This window comes from Pangasianodon hypophthalmus, chromosome 29 (assembly GCF_027358585.1).
Source record: "Pangasianodon hypophthalmus isolate fPanHyp1 chromosome 29, fPanHyp1.pri, whole genome shotgun sequence".
NCBI classification, from domain to species: domain Eukaryota; kingdom Metazoa; phylum Chordata; class Actinopteri; order Siluriformes; family Pangasiidae; genus Pangasianodon; species Pangasianodon hypophthalmus.
Genome location: NC_069738.1, coordinates 13,945,953 through 13,967,057, shown reverse-complemented (window position 1 = coordinate 13,967,057; position 21,105 = coordinate 13,945,953). Strand labels below are relative to the sequence as shown.

The 21,105-nt window shown below is 40.6% G+C and overlaps 1 protein-coding gene across 1 annotated transcript; it reads right to left on the bottom strand.

Moving 5' to 3' along the window:
• Positions 1-1,221: 1,221 nt before the first annotated feature.
• efna1a (ephrin-A1a) lies at positions 1,222-16,743 on the bottom strand. Its single transcript, XM_026928587.3, has 5 exons — positions 16,354-16,743; positions 5,491-5,786; positions 4,571-4,636; positions 4,406-4,483; positions 1,222-4,158 (listed from the first exon to the last, which is right to left on the bottom strand). Exons 1-5 carry the CDS (start codon positions 16,452-16,454, stop codon positions 4,037-4,039), a joined length of 663 nt encoding a protein of 220 aa, XP_026784388.3. The 5' UTR covers positions 16,455-16,743; the 3' UTR covers positions 1,222-4,036.
• Positions 16,744-21,105: the final 4,362 nt, after the last annotated feature.

Here is a 21,105-nt window from a genome sequence, read left to right as displayed (position 1 = left end):
AGTTTGGAGGATACACTGCAAAAAATAACGTTTTAGCAAGTGGAAATATCTTGAACATAGTCAGATTTATCTAGTATTTTCTAGCATAAGATTATTAAACCTATTAAGTCTAGAAATAGGTTTAATAATCTTATATTTGGTTTATTGTAATCTTATAAGAAAGCCTAGATATATCTGATTATATATGATATTCACACTTGCTAAGATAGTTTTTTTTTCTCTACGAAAATGACTATCTAACAGTCTAAGCCCCAGTATTACTAGAGTTATATTCACTACCACAAGTGTACATTTGTTCATCAACTCTAGACCTTCCACATACTGCTGCTTGCCTTCTGTGCCCTCAGCACTTACATCTGGTCACTTCTGTCCACCTCTTTATAGCTTTTCTCTCCCACTCATGGTGTTTAAAGAGGGATTCTCCAATGATGAGCCCTCATCACTTCTGAACCTGTCCTGTGCCTTCAGCGGAGGTCACAGGGGTGAAAAAGCGTGTGGGGGAATTACGAGCACAGGGCCATTGTTTTGAAAGCACATGGGATCAGGCAAGAGGTACAGCATGACAGCTGTTTTTACAGACACAGTCATAAAAAAAGGAGGCCTCTGGAGATGAGCAAGAGGAAGGGTGGAACAATGGAGAAGCAGAGAGAGAGAGGGAGAGGGAGCTAAAACAAAAACAGGGTGAAAAGGCAGGACAGGAGCTCAGAGAGAAACAGGAAAAGTAAAGTGTCAGTAGGAGAACAATATGGAGCTGGACTATAAGTGGCAAAAAGTTACATAAATTCAGTACAGAGGTTAGTGAGAGAAAATGAAGTGAAAGACAAATGAATTAGTGCTCACACACAAGTAGAAGGTTACACAAGTACTGACAGAGGACTCGCCCCTGTGATTTAACCCACATACACACTAACACATGCCAAATGGATACTCCCTATTAAAGCCAACGAAGAGAGGAACACGAAGTCTGATAAATATTCTGACTTCACTTTACAGTCATGAACAGAAGTGAACTTTTACCCTCCACTTTTACCCTCCAAGTTTTCATTGTCATGAATGAGAACTAATCAAATCTGAATGTATTAACACAAAGTGGGAAATCTGGTGGCGGGGTGTGTGTGTGTGTGTGTGTGTGTGAAGGGTAAGGTTGGCATTGGGTACATTTTACTGGTGAAAAGTATTTACTCGTTTACTGGTTTTAAAAAAGATACAGTAGTAAAAATGTTCAAAAAATAATATTTATTTCACATAAGAATTTCACATTTACAGTATTTACCAAATGTCATGTTTTTATATATTCATCTATATGTACATAATATACATTTTATATAACACATACAAAATAAGGGTTTGAGGAATAGATCAGAGCAACTTAGTGATGTCCATTTTTATCAGTTGTACTGGTTTCAGCCAGTCAGAATTTAGCTACAACAGATACACACGACTCTGATTGTGTTGTGTTTTGTGTAGTAGATACTGACCAGTTCATGTCTGTCATTCTATTGCATTATGTGCATGCACATTTTACATACATACATACATACATTATATATATATATATATATATATATATATATATATATATATATATATATACACACACACACACACACACACACACACACAGTACTGTGCAAAAGTCTTAGGCACCCTATTTTTTTTTAAGTACAAACTTCGTTGTAGATGTTTATTTTATGCCGTCGACATCACAGAATCAGTACAAAAACATTTTAGATTCCAAACATTAGTTTTCCAGCACAAAATGAAAGGTTACAGAAAAATGTTTGTATGTCAGTAAAGAAAGCAGCAGATTCCATAAGAGACACTTTTCAGATAAAAACATAATGAAGGCTGCTGGGTTTCGCTGCAGAAATAAGAAGCGAGTCGACAATCAAAGTCTCCAGAAGAACTGTGGCTGCTTCTGCAAGATGCTCAGTAACACTTCCAGCTCATTTCCTTATAAAACTGCACACACTGCACCTGAGACTAATTTATTTTTTAAAGCAAAGGGTCATCACACCAAATATTGACTTTATTTCCTTTACTACTGTTTACTGCTCTTTATAGTATTTTTTTTAATGTAGAAACATTTAAATTCATTATTTTTGAAGGCATCTTTGCTCTACAGCATTTCATTGCATGTGCCTAAGACTTTTGAACAGTACTGTGTGTGTATATACGTGCATATATATATATATATATATATATGTGTGTGTGTGTTTGTGTGTGTGTGTGTATACACATACATACATACATACACAAACACTGTATATACACACATTTATACAGTGAAGTCCAAATGTCTGAGACCACACTGAAAATCTGGGGTTTTGAAATATTTAAAACAAAGAAAGCGATGACACTCTGATGGATTTGATGTAAAATTGATCACACAGTTTTGCACAAACTTGGGGAGTCCATGCCAGCTCGAGTGCACACTGTTAAAAAAAGATTCTACTTTTCACTCAAGTTGTAGTAAATAATATAATTTGTAATTAAAATTGTTGTATTAAATTAAAAAGGAATGCAAAATAGAAGCATTTTCACAAGTGCTCTCAGACTTTTGGACCTCACTGTATGTATGTATGTACACCGATCAGCCATGCAGGAACTCCATGTGGATGTTACTTTGACACGTACCACCTACCTAAACACTGTTGAAGTACACCCCTTCATGGCAACAGTATTCCCTAATGGCAGTGGCTTCTTTCAGCAGGATAATGCACACTGCCTCACTGCAAAAACTGTTCAGGAATGGTTTCAGGAACATGACAAAAAATTCAAGGTGTTGACTTGGCCTCCAAATTCCAAACAAACAAGTCTGATTCATGGAGTCCCCACCTCACAACGTACAGGACATAAAGGATCTGCTAACGTTCTGATGCCAGATACCACAGCACATGTTGAGGTCTGGTGGAGTCCATGCCTCGACACGTCAGAGCTGTTTCATTGGCACAAGGGGGAACTAACACAATAATAGGCAGGTGGTTTTAATGTTATGGCTGATCGGTGTATGTATGTAATTATTGAATGTCAAATAGTGAGATTAAACTCTCACAATTTAGAGATAAAGTAATTTGTCTCCCTTTCAGATGCTCAAAAGAGGAAAAAGCACATAGAGCACACTGGGTGTGTTTTATGCTTCAAATGCATTTCCACTCGTCTAGTAATGCACACTCTGGGGATAGTGTGTCTATTTGGTTAAAGAGCAAATTCTTATAATTCTCTCTCTCTCTCTCTCTCTCTCTCTCTCTCCCTCTCTGCTTTTTTCTTCCTCCTTTGTTTTACAAAGTAAAAATTGGTTGGACCTTTTGCTTCTTATAAACTTATATACAGCTAGTCATTCTGCAGCACATTTAATAACTTAAGAACTTAAGAAACATGTACAACAAAACAGGTTGTGTGTGTGTGTGAATGCTACAATAAGTGTCTTTGTATGGCACATGAAGTGTGTGTGTGCGTGTGTGTGTGTGTGTGTGTGTGTGATGGAAAATCATAAATTCCAGTTGATTTGGTAATGTTATAAAAACGGCTTGTGCTTCTTTGCTGCTACATGAAGAAATCACTTGAAAACAAAACAACAACAAAACCATTATACACTTTAGTGATAAGCTCTGTGATCTTTGGCTCATTAGATTATGGGCTGTCTTATAAACAATTACAGAATGTTGCCTTGGTTTGGCCCAACACCCCAGAACAGTGAACAGTTCTGATGTCCTTATCATCCATCGCTCCTCCAACTACAGAGTACTTTTACTTACGTTTAGTTAAAAAGGTATGCTTTGAGCAAAATATGGTATACATAAAGCATCCTTTCAGGAAGAATGACCACATTTTTGCTGACTGTAGCAGAGTAGGAGTGCGAATCGACCCTCTCAATTTTGGTGAACCGTCTCTAAAACCAAAACAGCATCAGACAGCTCCTCTGTTCCTCCCCCAGTGGCCAGCGCTGGGCTTTTGAGAACTCCTTCTGTGTGTTTTGGTTGACACATACCACCTTCATCTCAATCGTGGACCACTGTAGTGCTTTAAAATGTTCTTACTGCAAAACCAGCAATAATAATAAAGGGAGCAGCATTGTAAGGATGGTCAAAAATGCTGGTCTGACTGCAGAGTTTGTTCGCGCACTTTTCTGAACCTCTGGCAGCACGACTGGATCGTCTGGGAAAAGAAGAGGGCAGAAAAAAAAAAGCTCTTATTCATATACTAATTTCAAATCTTAACTGACCTAACCCTCATCCACGGCACTCAGACAGCCTGCGTTTATTTTGTTTTTTTTAACATTACATAGTATTAAAAAATGTTTTACCCCATTCTGAAAAGACTCCATTCTGAAAATTAGCCTTTAAAGATAAGTTTGATTAATTAAATAAGTGAGTAATTACATAATAGCTAAATAAATGTATACCTGCTGGTAAGCGGTTTGAGGTAGTGTGCCCGCCTCCTCCACTTCCTTTGCCTGGTCCAACTCTAGGCTCTTGTGATCCTGAACAGAGAATAAATACACATTGCAAATCAATTCTTCACAAAGTCACAACATGTAATATGCCATTTAGCCTTCAGTGATACTCACCATTGTTAGCAATGACATCCACTTTCAGCTTCAGACACTCCTGTCCATGGTGGTGCAGCGGTTTGGCTGTTTGAGGGCATGAAAGAAAAAAGAATGAAGAAAGAATTAAAGTGGGAATGGTGGTAGAAAGAAACTAATGGTATAATCTGGTTTCTTTAGCTTGCCAGGAATTCTAAGCTTGACCATCTGCACATGTAAACAATCTGTCATGCCTTCAGTTATAGCCTTGTGTGGTCTAATCCTCAATTTCTCATTTGCTTCCTTGTGTAAGAGCCTTAAAGTGCAGCTGGGTATTAATGATGTCCACCCTTCATCCCACCAGTGTACAAGACTAAATTATTCCAATGATGTATAGAGCAAAGGTTGAGCCTGAAATAAATGAGGGTACATTTTTACTGAAGAAAAAAACCCTTAGTTTTAGTCTACCTTATACTCTAACCCCCTAGCATACAAAGATCAAACCTAACTGCCATTACTTAGTATGTGTGGCTCACAGTGCAGCCAAAAAGACACGTAGCCCAGAGCGTGGACTCACATGACAACTCAGGGGACCTATTCATTACTGATGGGCTAAAAGGGCACATGGACTTGACTCATGCACTCAGAATTCTTTTCTGGCAGCTCGCAGTGCCATAAATTTAAAATTTGACCATCATGGGTGTGGACTGCATGATGTAGTCATACACTCACAAACAGAAACTAAACCTTTGACATGTGCACCATGCAAACTTCTGCCAGTTTACCATGTATTGCGGTGTAAACAACTATTCCTGCACTGAAATCTGAACTGGATTCCAATATTACCTTCAGCATTTAACATTACGTGTTGTGTGGCTTGTACTTTTTAAATAAGCTCATGTTAACAAATATAGTAACAAATGGGGAAATAATTATAAACAACAACTTTATTTATGACTTACAGATATAGTAGTAGCTCTGGCCTGGGCGGAACTCCTTGCCCAGGGTGAAGGGTGTGAACCGCTGGAACTTCTCGGAGAACTTTTCTGGCGCGTGCAGGGCAAACGGCTGGCCGCACTCCCAGCGCATCTGCTCATAGGACTGTGGTCGGCACGCCTCGTAGTCCTCACGCTCCACCATGTACAGCACATAGCGCTCGGCCTCCTGGGACGGCACCGTGCCAAGAGGGTAATGCGGGCACACGATGTCCAGGTAGTCATTCAGACGCACCTCCACTGTGTAGCTGTCCCCCTGAAACCTGCCATAGCAAAGCGAAAAGAGAACCTTTAGGCTGATGGAGAACATGCAGTGCCAAATAACAGCATAAAATAAAGAACCCTGGAGAAATATAATCAATAGATGGATCATGCAAGAGAACAGCAAGAGAACTCTATCACAAAGAACATTTTAAACACTGACACTAGGCCTGGGTGATATGACAATGTAGTGATATACTCTCACAACATGCTTTTCTGAAATAACTTGATATTTTTTAATTATTACAAACTGATTGGAAGTAGTAATGTTAAAATTTTATACTTAATCTTTAAACCTGTACAATAAAAAAAAAATTCTTTCACAGTGGAATCTTTTTTATTTCTTTTCTGAAAATTCAATTACTTTTTTCAAATTACATTAACATTATAAATTTGTTTACAAATAATACTTTTATATTAAATCTGTGCTGCTAACAGATGATGAGAATGAGAATTATGATTGATAGTTTTGTCACATCGCCCAGCCCTAATTGATACAAAACATTAAAATGAATTTCAGTACAAAGCAGCAATTAAATAGGAACAATACAGAGAAGTAAAACATCGTATATACAAACCAGTAAGTACAACATATACAGTCAAAGATAAGAAAAAATATAGAATATTCTGTAGTTGATCAAATTGCTGAACACGGTTTTTAATTTGAAGTATGCCATGGAATATCTGGAGCACAAAGACATCTAATAATGCAAAGCCAATAATCTGAATGTGTTTGTAATAGTTGAAGGAACTAGATAGTTTCACGGTCACACTGTGAGCATCGCCCCCATTTCTACACAACCTGCTGTAAGCCATCTCGCCTGCATGGTAGCAGTGTAGCATAATCACGATTTCAATCGCCTCTCCATTGATTGTAAAATGTGTGCTTGAGGAGCACTGGGAAATCAGCAAGGACTGAAAAGGGAACAATGGCCCAGTGGATGTGAAAAAATCAAAACCCTTGAAGGGAGAACGATTAATGGGGTGAATGTACATAGTGCAGAAGAGACAGTGTGTCCCATCAGGCTGTCTATCAGAGCGTTACAATGCAGGCTCAGACAGCAGGACTGTGTGTGTGTGTGTCTGTGTGTGTGTGTGTGTGTGAGCGCGCATGTTTAAAATGTACGTTCACTGATCTTACACCCCACAGGAGAACAGGAAGTTGTTTGCTTCAAGATATTAGAATGATGCACTCAGAATACCTATTGTGCAGAATGAAGACAACTGACATCTAGAGATTCCCCCACAGGGAAATGTCCTGTCCTAAACACACACCCACCCACACACACACACACATACACACACACACAGCCACACCCACACACACACACACACAGCTGCATTACTGAGGAGAAGGCAGAACTAAAACTTTGAGACATTAACACAGTTTCAAAGGGAAAAGACGCACCCGCCCTAAAACAGAGAAATAAATCTGTGTTCTGTCTGCACCCCCTCTCATTACACACACACACACACACTCACACACACACCCTATTCTGGCAGAAAGAGGGAGCTGAGACAGGCCGAATGTCTGGCTCCTGACTCCTCTCCTTTCTTCTGTCCTCCCTTATTGCACTCCTCCACCAGCTTTCCTGCTCTACTGGCTGTCTTCTCTCTCTTTTTTTCCTACATTCCAGTGAGAGAAAGAATGTGTGTGTGTGTGTGTGTCTGTCTGTTTAAAGGCCATGTACTGTAGGCCAAATCCTAGTACTGCAACAACATTGCCTTTTGAATAAGTGAAAAATACTACACCTGCAGGTGATCATTAACATAGTCCTCAGTAACCTGACTTTTTTCCAACACTCATACATTACAATGTTTATTCAGCATAGCAAATGGCTGCTGTGAAACTTTAACCACTGGGAATATTAAAGGAATAGCTCGAAACAGTTGACACAAAAATGTCAACATGGCTATTGAATGTATAAAACTGGTATCTGTCGGTATTGCGCAATGCGGATTGATTGCTTTTGGGAATGCTTGGGAACTGATGTCATGTTGCACTGTGTTTTGGGATCATTCAGCCATTTTGGTAAGGTTAGTTCTATGTTTATATGCTACAAACACATTCAAAAACACTGCGAGAGCTTAAAGAGATTTTACTGTTTTATTGTGCTTTTTCAGACTTGAAAATGGTTGCATGGTGTGGATCAATACAAACTCCCAAACAAAGTGGAGTAACGATCTGGACATGTGAGCTCATCTTACATGTCCAGACATCGCTTCATATCTAGTGTGTAGTGGAGTGTTTGTTCTTGTGAGCAAGCCATTCAAAGCCTAGGTACAGTTTACAAATGAATGGGTATAAGACCTGCAGATTTACAAGAAGTCAAAACGTGACAACAGCCGTTCAAACCAGTGTATGCGGCTAACGTTACAGAGCCCTCATTATTATTCGTGTTTACCCTACTGTGCTATTGACGTGTTTCAACATATAAGCATATACAGCACGTAATCATTACATAAGCATATATGCTTATGAAACTTTGCCTCCACACATCTCACCCACAAGACCCATCACACTGACGAGCTGTATTCACTTCAGTGTTTATTCACTGAACAGTTCCTGTGCTATAGTTGTAAGGCATTGCAGGAAGTTATTAAACTACCATAATGCCAAGTATAAACAGAATCATCGCCTTGTTTCAGTAATTCCTGAAAAATTGCAACCCCCACCTAACATATCCTTTCATCTGATAGTATAGTAGCTCTTTGCATCACCCGTTCATCCATCCATTCTTTCATCCCACCATCAATCATTAGGTTTCGCTCTCCCCCTCCAGTGATTTCTCTCACTGACATGGCTCAGGAACATACCGTTTCTGACTCCTAAACAACAGTGAGAACTCGTATTATAACTGGTTCGAGATCAGATGCTGAAAAATGATATCGGCGATCCCGTAAACACATTGTATGGTCTGTCCTTTGTCATAAAATCCTCTCTCTCCGTGTCATGGGATAAAAGGATTAAGCGTGTTTCTCAAGCGCAGTGAAGCGAGAGATATTTTTGGATCAGGTTTTACAAATGGTTATGTACATGTTGAAATATTCATCCAAAGAGTTGGATTAAAAATGACACAAGGACACACACACACACACACACACATACACACACTATTAAAGGTCGTGATTAAAAGCTGTTTGCGGTATGGCCGCAATGTGGTCATGAAAAGAGGGTTGGAGGGAGGGCAATTAAAACACAAAGCAGGGTATTAAAGTGGCCCCAGAGGGGGGCAATTATGTCGCTCCACCCCAGGCCCTGAGGGCTGGGAGACTGAGGGGAGACTGAGAGAAATGGGGGATGGGGGTCGGCCCCTGTGCATGGGGTCAGAGGCTCTTCTTTGGACTAGTGAGTGTCCTTTGGAGGTTTACAGTTACTTTGTCAATGGGTTTATTCATACAGCAAAGCCTTTCACTCTCTGGCTTTTAACACCTCCACTCTACACACAGCAGAAATCTCAGTGAGTGACTAACACCAGCCATTGCTCATTAACTGTCAATGTTTTATGTTGTCTCTCTTTTCTTTTAGAGCAAAGCTTGAAAAAGAGCATCTGTGATTAGAAACAAGACAATCACCCAATTCCTCTTTTTCTAACTCTGTAATTTGTCCTTAAGATTGAGTAAAAATGTGCAAAAGGGAGAGTCAACAACCTGAAACTGATTAGTATGACCACAAAAGGAATCTGTGAGGAAATGGGTGTGTGCTAATGAATCACCCACACGATTAGTGTATGGTGCTTTTGTTTAGCAATTTGGTTAAGGCACTTTTTTTTTTTTTACTGGAATCTAAGGCTATTGTGCTGATAATGTCCTTTCAATCTTTGGGTTGGAGTTGTGTCTCTCTTCACATCTACCCCCTCTCTGTCCATCCACCTCTCTTCCTCTCTGCTAACTGGAATGTGAACGTTCTGGGGGAAGGGAGGACTAGTGAGTGGTGAAAGGTGGAGGAAATGCTCTGAGTCAGCAGCTGAGGTTCTAACACGCGCACACACATAATTCATTCCTGATTCACCTGTTTTACGGTTAAAACTTTTTTCAAGCAGACTCTGATACAAAAGAAATCTGGCTCATGATCATATAACTTGATCATCAGCTTTGTACAATATTAAGTCCAGGATTCAGATCTACTTTTGATCTTTTATCCCTTTAGTCTGCCCCCACCTGTTACTTAAAAGTCTGACAGCCTCCCCATTTTCTCCCTTCCACCTCCATCCAGCACGATCACTATTTAATCAGTCCTACAGAATCAGTGCAAATATTTCCTTTCTGAACTTTGAGTGCTAGCTTCAACATTCTGGATGACTGGTTTGGAATGCTGCGAGGCCGGATAATCGTGTACTCTGTGCAGCCGGATTACGGAGCCTGGGCTTCAGAGGCGGCCACACGGTCCTATTCATCCGCAGCAGACCCTGCCTAATGCAGAGCGAGAAAGAGGGAGAGAGAGTGACGGAGAGAAAAGCTTGGGGGGCCCAGGGACAGATCCCCCATTGTTCCACAGCTAGATCGTTATAGTGGAGTAGTTTCCAAAAAAAAAAAAAAAAAAGGTGGACAGACTGTTTCGGTAAGTGCTCAGGATGAATGAGAAAAAGAGAGAGAAGCAGATGCTTTATTGAAAAGATTAAAGAACAAAAAAGAAAGCAAAGCGTTGCACAAAACTGTACATTGTTCCATGCCAAAATGCAAGCACTTGAGCCAAAACTGTCCTGCTTTGAAGTATTCCAAAGTGTTGCACATGTGCATGAGAGTGAGGAAGAGTGATGGAGAAGAGGAGAAAGGGAGAGGAGGAAAGGAAAGTTGAGAGAGGCTTTGATACGCCACAACGGGCTAGGTCTCTGGCTCAGGCCAGGCTCACACTTTCATCTCATCCATCCATCCATCCATCTTTGTGCTTTCTCCTCTCCCTCTCTGTCTGTCTGTGTTTCCAGCACTCAATAAGCCTGCTTGATCCCCTAACTCAGGGCTTCTCCACCCCCACTCTAAGCCCTCTCTCCACCAATCACAGGCCAGGTCACTGGAATGCAAGGCATGTTGGTTAGTGTCCTGCCTCTGTGCGTGCCGGCGCTGCCCATTCTGCTGCCATGGTGACCAAGCTCGCCCTTTAGAGATAAGATTGCCAACCGGTATCATCCATCTTTTTTCATTCCACCTTTCCTCATCAATCTCTTTGTTTTCCCTTGTCCACTGCTGCAGGTTTTGTCGGCTTGCCTCGTTCTTCAGAGTTGTCAGACTCCCCTTTCTCCCTGGAAAGTTTTCCCCTTTGTCTGCCCTTCGTAAGAGAACTGTTTCCTCTATTGATTTTATTCAGTGATAAAGATGTTAGCATTCTTTGCACATTGAACTGAGAAAACAGTCACTGACTTCCACAGGTGGGAATAACAAATGCTTTTGTAACCTGATCACAGTCCCCCAGCGAAGGAAATTCTTTACAGTGTTTTTGAGCCACGTTTTTCCTGTTCAACTCAGTTCTCAGGTCATTAGGGTTAATATTAACCTGCCACATAAACATAAGAGAATTAGAAAAGAGACATACACAAGCAATGCAAGTATATTAGTAATAGGCCGAGGTTTCGGCTATGAGCTGATGTTCAGTCTTGTGTCACACGAGTTCATTTTCTCTCAACGTACTTAACTGCAAGGTGACTGCATGTAGTAAGAAGGTGAGTTATGTTGCATTCAACTAGAGGCTGTAACTTGTAATTCCTGACTTTCGACCAGGAAAAAACAAATAAACACCCCTTTCAACTCGTAACCCCCTACTCAGGAACTCTGGACGATCTCCTCAACCCTGAGTTCGGCATCTACTGATAAACTTTTTTTCTGACATTGTGAACTGATATGCATCACTCACAGTCGTATAAGGGCAGTGGCTCTCTCTTCTCTATAGGCTTTTCCCCCCCAGAGTTCCTGCTGGTCATGGTAGTGTAATGTGGTAATATAATACAGGTTTATGTGTTGTTGCCACAAGTCTACCAAACTGGTCTTCATAAATTTTGCTTGCTTTTTGTGCCATTGTTCACACACAGAGGCAAAAATTACAGAACACGACTATGAGAACTCAAAAAGAGGCAGGAAAGCAAAAAGAAACAGAATTACTTGCATTATTGACTATTGAGTATAATTGTCTACAAATATTAATTGTGTAGAAATTCAGCTGATACAACCTGACTCCTGAGGAGCCACACAGACAACAGGTGAATTTAGCTGTAACACACACACACACACACACACACACATCATGCCCACATTTACACCAAAGAGCATCCTGTCCTGCTGATGTAAACACACATATACACACAATGCCAACACAGAGACTCAGCCACTTGATACTGTCTTGCAAATAACACATACTGTAACACATCTAATCCATCTCTCTCTCTCTCTCTCTCTCTCACACACCTGCAAAAACATTAAAAAGTGAGCAACAATACCACTGAGTCCAAATGAATAGGTTTGTGTGTGAATGTGAGTGTGTGAGAGAGAGAGAAAGAAGGTCTTTAAAGATATTCAGGGTGTTCATAGGAAATCAGGACCTTTACGTGGGTCTCCTTCTGTGTGTAAGCGAAACAGAGAGAGAGAGAGAGAGAGAGAGAGAGAGAAAGCAAGTGGCAGAAAGCTTAAATTGCGGGAAGTTCAATCATGTTCCCAGCCTTTCAGCATGTGTGAATAACTGCAGAGTGTGAGACAGATTTGTTTAAGAAGCAGACTTCTTGCGTGCACAAGCGTGTGAGAAACGTATTGTTTACGGCACGTACAGGATGTGCCATTTTCCCGGGAAAAGAGCTGGCCAGGAAACACACACTCAGCAGGGGAACACACAGTCTCTCTCTATCTCACACACACAGTTACTATGCAACCCTTTTCCCTAATTTACTATTTCCTAGCTGCAATCAGATCTATAGTCTAGATATTGTGGGAGAAAGTCATATCTTGATCTCATCAAATCTTACATAACGCCTGGTCTTAATAAACAGAGTACAGTCGGGATTAGACAAATCATTATATTAACCAAACCGTGTAATTATCAACACTGCAGTCATCTCTGTGAGGGACATTCGCTGGGAAGAGAGAAGGTTAGAAGAAAGGAAGGAGCAGCCCTGTGTGTCTGAGAAGAAGAACAGATTATGAGAGAGAAAGGGAGAAGGACAAGAAAAGAGTGTCAAAGCTTTGGAAAGCAACAGCAAGTGGCTGAGAGGAAAAAAAAGACAGAGACGAGGAGAAAACGAAAGAAGGGAGAAAGAAGAACAGTTCAGGAGGTGGGGAAAAAAGAGAGCGTACTGAATGATGGTTACGGCTGCCAAGAGTGATAAAAGAGCAAGGTGGAGAGAGAGAGAGAGAGGGAAGGGGGCAATCACACCTTTTTTCATTCAATTCCCTTCGTACAAAGAGAGTGAAAAGAAAAAAGGCAAATAAAGGACAGAAAAGAGAAAAAGGGGTGCATGTAAGGTGGGGATAGAAGGTAGAAAAAGAGAGAGCAAGAAGAAAAAAGAGAAAATAATAAAAGAGGGGTGGACTGAGGGGTAACCCCACCATTCAGAGACCACCAGAGAGCCAGCGAGAGTGACAATACATAGATAGAGTAAATGGCACTTCATCACTCACTCACTCACTCCAACACACACACACACACACACACACACAACCCCCCATGGTGACAGACAAACAACATGAATTGAACTCTCTCTCTTTTGAAAAAAGCACTGTCATATTTGCCAAAAAAAAAAAAAAAACACAGTGCCCTCTGGGCTGTCTTTGTTAAAATACTGCAGTAAGCGCCTTTCAGGGCTGATTAATCCATGTAAAGAGTTCTTTTCTGAGGGCAAAATGGCAACAAATCAGGGGGACAAGCATCAATAAAAGGACGAAGGAGACGGAAATGGTCGGAGGGAAAGAGTTAAAGGAAAAGAACAAGAAAGCCTGAACTTTGTGCCAGTAAAGCAAGCAGTGCCATGGGCATACAGCCAAGGGCGAGACAGAGGTGTGGAAGAGAGTGAGGGAGGGAGAGAGAGTGAGGGGAAGAGAGAGAAAGAAGGAAAGAGCACAAAAACAAAAAAGTGTTGTGTTCTTGGAAGAAAGGGAATAAGAGCCGAAATCCTGAGTTCATTCTTATGTCAATACCATGTGAAGTGAAAGAAAAAACAGGAATGAGAGAAATCAGGGGGAATTTATTGATTTATTTAAATATTCATTCAGTCTTTCAATTATATGTAACTATACATGCATATTAATATTACACTTAGCACTGTGTTGGCTAAATTGTATAATAACAATCAGAGAAACAACGCAGACAAACAAAATACTGATGGTCATGAGCTCAGCGAGCAAGTCCACTGTGAACAGGAAGTTAGGTTAATGTGTCAAAGACAGTGAACGATGGAATACAATCATTCAATCTGACACTCCCTAAACACACACACACACACACACACACACACACACACACACAGAGTAATACACACGCTCAGGTGTGTAACATTAACAGACCCACAAGCAAGGGCAGGTATAAACACATCAGCGCAGCTTGTTTCTTGGAACTGGACACATAACTGTACATACATGTGCAGGCAGACACACACACACACACACACACACACACACACACGCATTTTTTTTTGTCTTGCAAAAAATGTAACCCAGCAACTGGATATGACAATCTATGGGCAACACAAGTTGATTTATTGGCTAAAGGCATCTTCGTCTTTCAGTTTAAACATGATTGGAGGGGGATGGAGGGGCAAAAAGGGATTAAAGGGTTTGCGGTGAGGATGAGAATGTCAAACGAGTTTGCAGTAAGTAAAGAAAAATAGACACACTACGAAAAAAAATGCAGCAAATGCATTTTTCCCAGGGCTTCTTGTTCTCTGATTATAGGATTAGACTAGGGAGAGACAGACAGAATGTAGAACGAGTTAGCCATGATAAACAATAACAAAAATAGCAAGCATTACTTTTTATACAGAATTGGCTTCTTTTGTTCGTTTCTACACATTCACTCAAATTTGTTTGTGTGAGAGAGAGAGAGAGAGAGCGCGAGTGGGAGCGCGTGAGAGAGAGAGAGAGAGAGAGAGAGAGATCCACGCACTTGTCGTAACTTTCTGTCTTGTTACTTTGGCTCTAATTCCTCCATTCTGAGAAGTTGTGCCTACGGCCTCAGAGTCAGGTTACTCTAAATCACAGGTGTCAAAGTGAGGTCCTGGGGGGCCATACAAAGATTAGTGTTCTCTCTCTTCTAAGACACCAAACTCACGTAGGTGTTTGGGGGCTAGGCTGGAAAACTGACTCACTGATGTGTTAAATCAACCTGATTGCATACAAAATTCAGTGGAATTCCAGTGATCGAAGAAAATTACAGTTATTAAGCATTATCGGGTTGAAACAGACACAATCTTATGACATTTTAATTGTGAAACCGTGTTGGTTTAATGAAATAGTAGTCTGACACCACTCTAGACACCTTCTTCCATACCTCCTCAGAGACCACCACAGAGTGGCTCTAGCATCTCGCTCTAAAGACTTTTCCACCAAAAACAAACTCAAGACTTCGAAGAATGATTTTGTTGAATTTCCTACAAATGAAGTTATAAGACAGGCCACAGCTGCTAACCACATCTCACACCATACGCTTTCCATATCCTCTCCTACCCTTCCAGGTGAATTCCTAGGACTGGGAAGAAATTAAGAATAGCCTACCAGCTTCTGCTGGGTTACAGAAAAGATTATGGAAAAATGGGATCCTTAAGGACTGAACTGGTAAACGCTAATCTAGCACAGGATCATCAGGCTCCAGTCTACACTGTTTAAGCATTCGGTCTCTTTCACACATCTGATTTAACTTGTCAGATCATGATTAAAGGCATTTGGGAGTTGATTTTTAAAAGGAAAAAACAACAATCACTGCCAGACTATCTGAGGGTGACACTCCTGATCAAAGAATACGGCCCAAACCGCATACTATTGTAATGAATAGTGGCAAAACAGACTATTTAGAACAAGTAACATGTGGTTTGGGATGTAACCTAAGAGCTGACAGATTGACAAGTATTCATTTTCTCTGTCCTAATGGAAAGGGAGTGGGATAAGACGACCTAGGGTGAGAAGTCATGTAGTTTTGAAACAAGTTTACAGCAGTAAAAGCATTTCAGAGATTTCCCAGCTCAGTGTTTTAGTGCTCTTTCACACCTGACTCATCTGTTGATTAACAAGAGCAGGAAAACAGCTCAATGTGCAGTGCTGGGAAACTCTCCAGGGTTGGGAAACACTGGAGCACACGTAAGAACGGCGGATACAAGTGAACTACTGAGTGATAAGGTCCCGGAAACCGGAGTTAATGACTTTATCACTCAGACGTCTTGGTCAGTGTGCTGGCACAGCAGAATACCATGTCCATGTCGCAATATATAGCTTTAAACATCACATCATCATCATCATCATCATGATCTGCAACTGCACACAAACTCACTCCCAGAAAAACAACACACGATCACACCAACTCACCAAAACGACTTTTAAAACTTTTTTTCTTTTTTTTAATCACAGCGTTGGGAAAATGTGAACGGTAAACAGTGGACTTACTTTGGGTTCGTGCTGTTCCAGAAAACGCTGTGTCTCTCTGCTGTGGAGAGGGAGACGCACACGTTCGCCACGACGCAGAGCACAAGCCTCGCCAAATCCATCGCCACAGCTGCGTAACGCGTAACCACCACCAAGATAAATACTCTCCTGAAGTCGGGCGAGTACTCTTCAGCTGCTTAGCTTCCAGTCTGCAGTGAATAACAAACAGAATCAGGTCCACCTCAAGTCAGAAACGAACATAATGTCACAGCTTGAAGGCTGTTGATCGCACGGACGCGCAGCGGAATGAAAGCTGGCTGCGCCTTCAGTGCTGCGTTAAACCTGAGCTCTGCCTGGCCACGCCCACACTGTTCAACCCACCAATCAGCGAAAGCACTTACGACCGAACGCATCAAAGTGCGCATACTAGAGTACTAAAAGGTGTTCTTTAAAAAAAGAAAGACAGAAAGAAAGAAAAAGTAGTATGTCAGCTTGGGCCCTGTGATGGCCAGCTTGGGACGCAGCGTCCTGTCGCCCTCTGGGGTTTACTTAAATATGACTTCTGTCTTATTTCCCCAGCAATTAACAGGGGAATATTCAGTCAGGAGTGTGAAAACTCCTGAAAACACCCATGGCAGGGGTGAAGGTATCACAATCCACTGTTTGAAGAAGACTTTGAGAGCAGAAATATAGAGGCCATACCACAAAATGCAAACCTCTCATCAGCAGTAAGAATCAGAAGGTCTGATGTGAATTCACAAAGAAATACAGAGATGAGCCACAAAAGTTGTGGAACCAAGATTAACTTCTACCAATGTTATGGAAAGACCAAAGTGTGGAGAAAGAAAGGATCTGCTCATGATCCAAAGCATACGAGCTCATGGGCCAAGCACGGTGGAGGTAGTGTCATGGCTTGGGCTTGCATGGCTGCTTCTGGAACAGACTCACTCATCTTTACTGATGATGGAACTCATGATGGTAGCAGCAGAATGAATTCAGAGTCTACAGAAACATTCTCACTGCCAATTTACAGAGAAATTCATCCAAACAAATTGGGAAGAACTTCATCATGCAGCTAGACAATGACCCAAAACACACTGCCAACACAACAGAGGACTTCATCAGGGGAAAAAGTGGAAGATTTTAAACTGGCCAAGTCCATCATCAGACCTTAACCCACCTGAGCAGCATTTCACCTCCTGGAGACTGAAGAGAGAAACCCCCAAAACAAACAACCTCTGAAAGAAGCTACATTACAAGCCTGGAAAAGCATCACAAAAGCAGAATGCAGCAGTTCGGTGATGTCAGTGAGTCACCGGCTTGATGCAGCTATTGCAAGCAAGGAATGTGCAACCAAATATTAAGTGTTATTTACTCTAAGACTATCTGTTCCAATACTTTTGCTCACCTAAAAATTGGGTGGTCTGCCACCAAAGGTGCCACGTTCTTGTTTAACACATCTAGATGTAAACATCAGGAAATAAAAGCTGAAACCCTGATCTATCACCTCATATTCATCTTTTGATCTCAAACCCAAATGTCTTCAGTGCATAGCAAAAACAAAAGAATTGGCCTTGTTCCATTACTTTCGGAGGGGATCGTATTTAGGTAGTTTATCTTTTAGGAAAATGATTCAGTTACAGAATTAATATTTATATATTTACTGATTGATTGAGTGGTTGGTTGGTTTATTTTCTTACTTGCTCGTCTACCTTGGTTTTATTTATCTGGTTTGCTGCCCTGTATTGTCATCACTGAATACACATTCACACCAGTACATTACACAACACCCTCCAAACACAATGGACGTGTTGTGTATTGCAGGGTGTGAGTTGAGCCGGCACGATTTTTAATACACTTATTAGCTCAGATGAGCTCCGTTGAGCTTAATGTGTATCTCAGTGTACAGGATGTCTTTCTCTCTCTCTCTCTCTCTCTCTCTCCACACTTGTTTGTGAAGAAACAATGTTAAAACAAAAACAAAGGGATTTATAAGGCAGAGGACTGTTAAAGTGATAAATGTTAGCTGTAGTACAGTTTAAATTCTAGATAAACATTGCAATTTACTCTCTCTTTTTCTTTGCAAATCTTATCCATCAAATTCCACACCAAGTAGATCCAAGTAACGTCGCAATGCTGTTTTTACAGGCCTTTAGGACACAGTATAGCAACCTAGTTAATATTTAAATATTTCAAAATACAGATTTTTCTGCCAGGGGTGTAGAAGTGGGTAGCGTTGCTGCTTCACAGCCCCATAGCCCCATGTTTGATCCTGAGCTCGGGTTACTGTCTGTGTGTAGTTTTGCATGTTCTCCTCCTCCTACAGACATGCCAGTAGGAAGATTGGCTATGCCACGGTACCCACCGATGGACTGATGTCCCATACAGCGTGTAATCCCACCTCACACCCAGTGCTCCCGGGATAGGCTCCTGATCCACTGCAACCCTGAACAGGATAAAGTGGTTACTGCAAAGGAATTAATGAATGATTTGCTGCCTCCCAAATGGGTTTAATATAGCCGACTACTTCATCTGTACATGACAGCCGATTCATGTGCAGCACCTTATTAAATTATAAAACGTCTACAAGTCTGTACATAGCTGAAAGAAAATATGGTACAAATTGCTTCAACTATTTTGTTTTTGCTGCCATTTCCCTACCCTCTTCTGTTCTGGTGAAAGTGGAAAGTCAGTGAGGGCATGTTGAAAAGCGCTGGCCTATTCTCATGTAACACTCATATAAGGGCATTTTTCGAAACGGAAGCCATGACCTCAATTTTTGGCTTTACAACACAACCAAGAAAGGCAGTGATAACGTATAACCTTGAACACTTAATCAGATAGAGTTTCCCTTAGCAGAAAGTCCAAGGAAGGAAATATTCAGACTTAGTAGTGTAGTATAGTTTCCAACAAATCTCACTAAGAGTATCTCATCATTCAGTGTTATCCTGCTTCTCAGTTTTAATCTCATGTTAAATGACCTTATACAGTAAAAAGAAGAATGTAACAGGAACGCCACTGCTTTATTCTTAATAACACATGTTTAGAAGTTTAATAACATTTGTGAACAATCTTATGTGCTATGGGTTCTCTCAGTAAGACACAATGAGGAGCAAAAAATGGAATTCTTTTTTTCCTCATGGAAGAAATCCTGCTGTGGATTTCAGTAGATTATTGATACATATGTAGATTTTTACTTTCTCACTCTTTTTCTCTAAGCATTGTAATGTTATTTTTGCAGTGTATCTTAGCATTATGAGTTTAAGTGAAACCATTAACATGATATAAAGACGGGGGGCAAAGTGGCTTAGTGGTTAACACTTGTTGCCCTGTGTGCGCAGAGTTTGCATGTTCTCTCCGTGCTTCGGGGGTTTCCTCCAGGTTCCCCCAGTTTCCTCCCCCAGTCCAAAGACATGAACTGTAGGCTGATTGGCATTTCCAAATAGTCCACAGTGTGTGAACGGGTGTGTGAATGTGTGTGATTGTGCCCTGTGATGGGTTGGCACACCGTCCAGGGTGTCCCCCACCTTGTCCCCTGGGATAGGCTCCAGGTTACCCTGCGACCCTGTGTAGGATAAGCAGTACAGAGAATGGATGGAATATAAAGACACAGCGTGTAAGCTTTAGTGGTGGAGGCATTACTTTTTCCGGTTGTACATCCATCCGTCTGAGTTTTTTGTTGGTGTGATATCTTAAGAACGAATGGTTGAAGGATTTATTTGGAATTATCTTTTTAACCAGCAAATTAACATATTAGATGTTTTCAAATTGAACCAAACAGTGTCAAGGTCACAGCAAGGTCAAAGGTCTGAAAGGACTAAACCTCAGCTTGGTTTTGTGTCTCTTTGTTCATACACAATACCAGTTTCATGAGCATAAAGACATTTTTATGAAATTATTTCCAAAACCAACACTAACACTTTTTTGGAGATTACATAATTTCACATCCTTTTGAAGTATTTACATTTATTGTAAAATATGTGAAACAGTAAGCATAAAACAAAACCCCTATAAATTAGTAAATGTATATTGTAACATGTTATTAATGTATGCAAAAATTATTTGGTTATTTTCACATAAATGCACCACAACATTTCATCATACAGGAAACCAAAACATTTCACACAGGTTTATGTCAAAAGCAGAAATGTCCAAAAGCTATTTCACAACAGAGAATCACGATGCACGTAGAGCAGCCATACTCCCCATCCAAGAACCCGGTTCATAAACACTTGATGATGGCTTTTCCTGGTCTGACCACAACATAGAAGCTTGTTTTCACCACTTTAGAATATTATGGTCTGCAGACATAAAACAAAGAAATTGGTGGCAAACAAAAAAAAGATGCATGTTTTTTCCCCCATCCTCTTTAAGTGATCATTAAGTGACTTTTGCAGTTTGTAATTATCACTTGTGTTTCTATACTTTGTGGGTTTACTGACTTGTTATTGATTAGAAATAACATTTAAAAAAAATAATAACATTCACAGAAATAATTGCCACAAGAATTCAATACTGTTAAGTAAATTTGACATTTTTGTAAGTTTTTATTAACAGTGTAGTATCTCCTCATGATAATAATAATAATAATATATCAAGTCTACTGAACTAGTTCTAATAGATGAAATACAATTATTATGTACAGAGCACTATGATATTAGGGTAAATATAGGAAATTAGCACACTATATACCATGCCCAGTCTTGGGAATGGTCACTGATTAGGAGACAATGGGTCCCTGGGCACAGACGGCACTCTGCTGTAGGAGGCTAT

Bases quoted from the DNA above. Each gene is read 5' to 3' on its own strand.
- efna1a (XM_026928587.3), bottom strand. From the start codon at position 16,454: ATGGATTTGGCGAGGCTTGTGCTCTGCGTCGTGGCGAACGTGTGCGTC. The intron at 4,484-4,570 runs GTGAGTATCACT...TTCTCTGTTCAG, and splicing joins GGATGTCATTGCTAACAATG to GATCACAAGAGCCTAGAGTT. The intron at 4,159-4,405 runs GTATACATTTAT...TTCTTTTCCCAG, and splicing joins CTCAAACCGCTTACCAGCAG to ACGATCCAGTCGTGCTGCCA.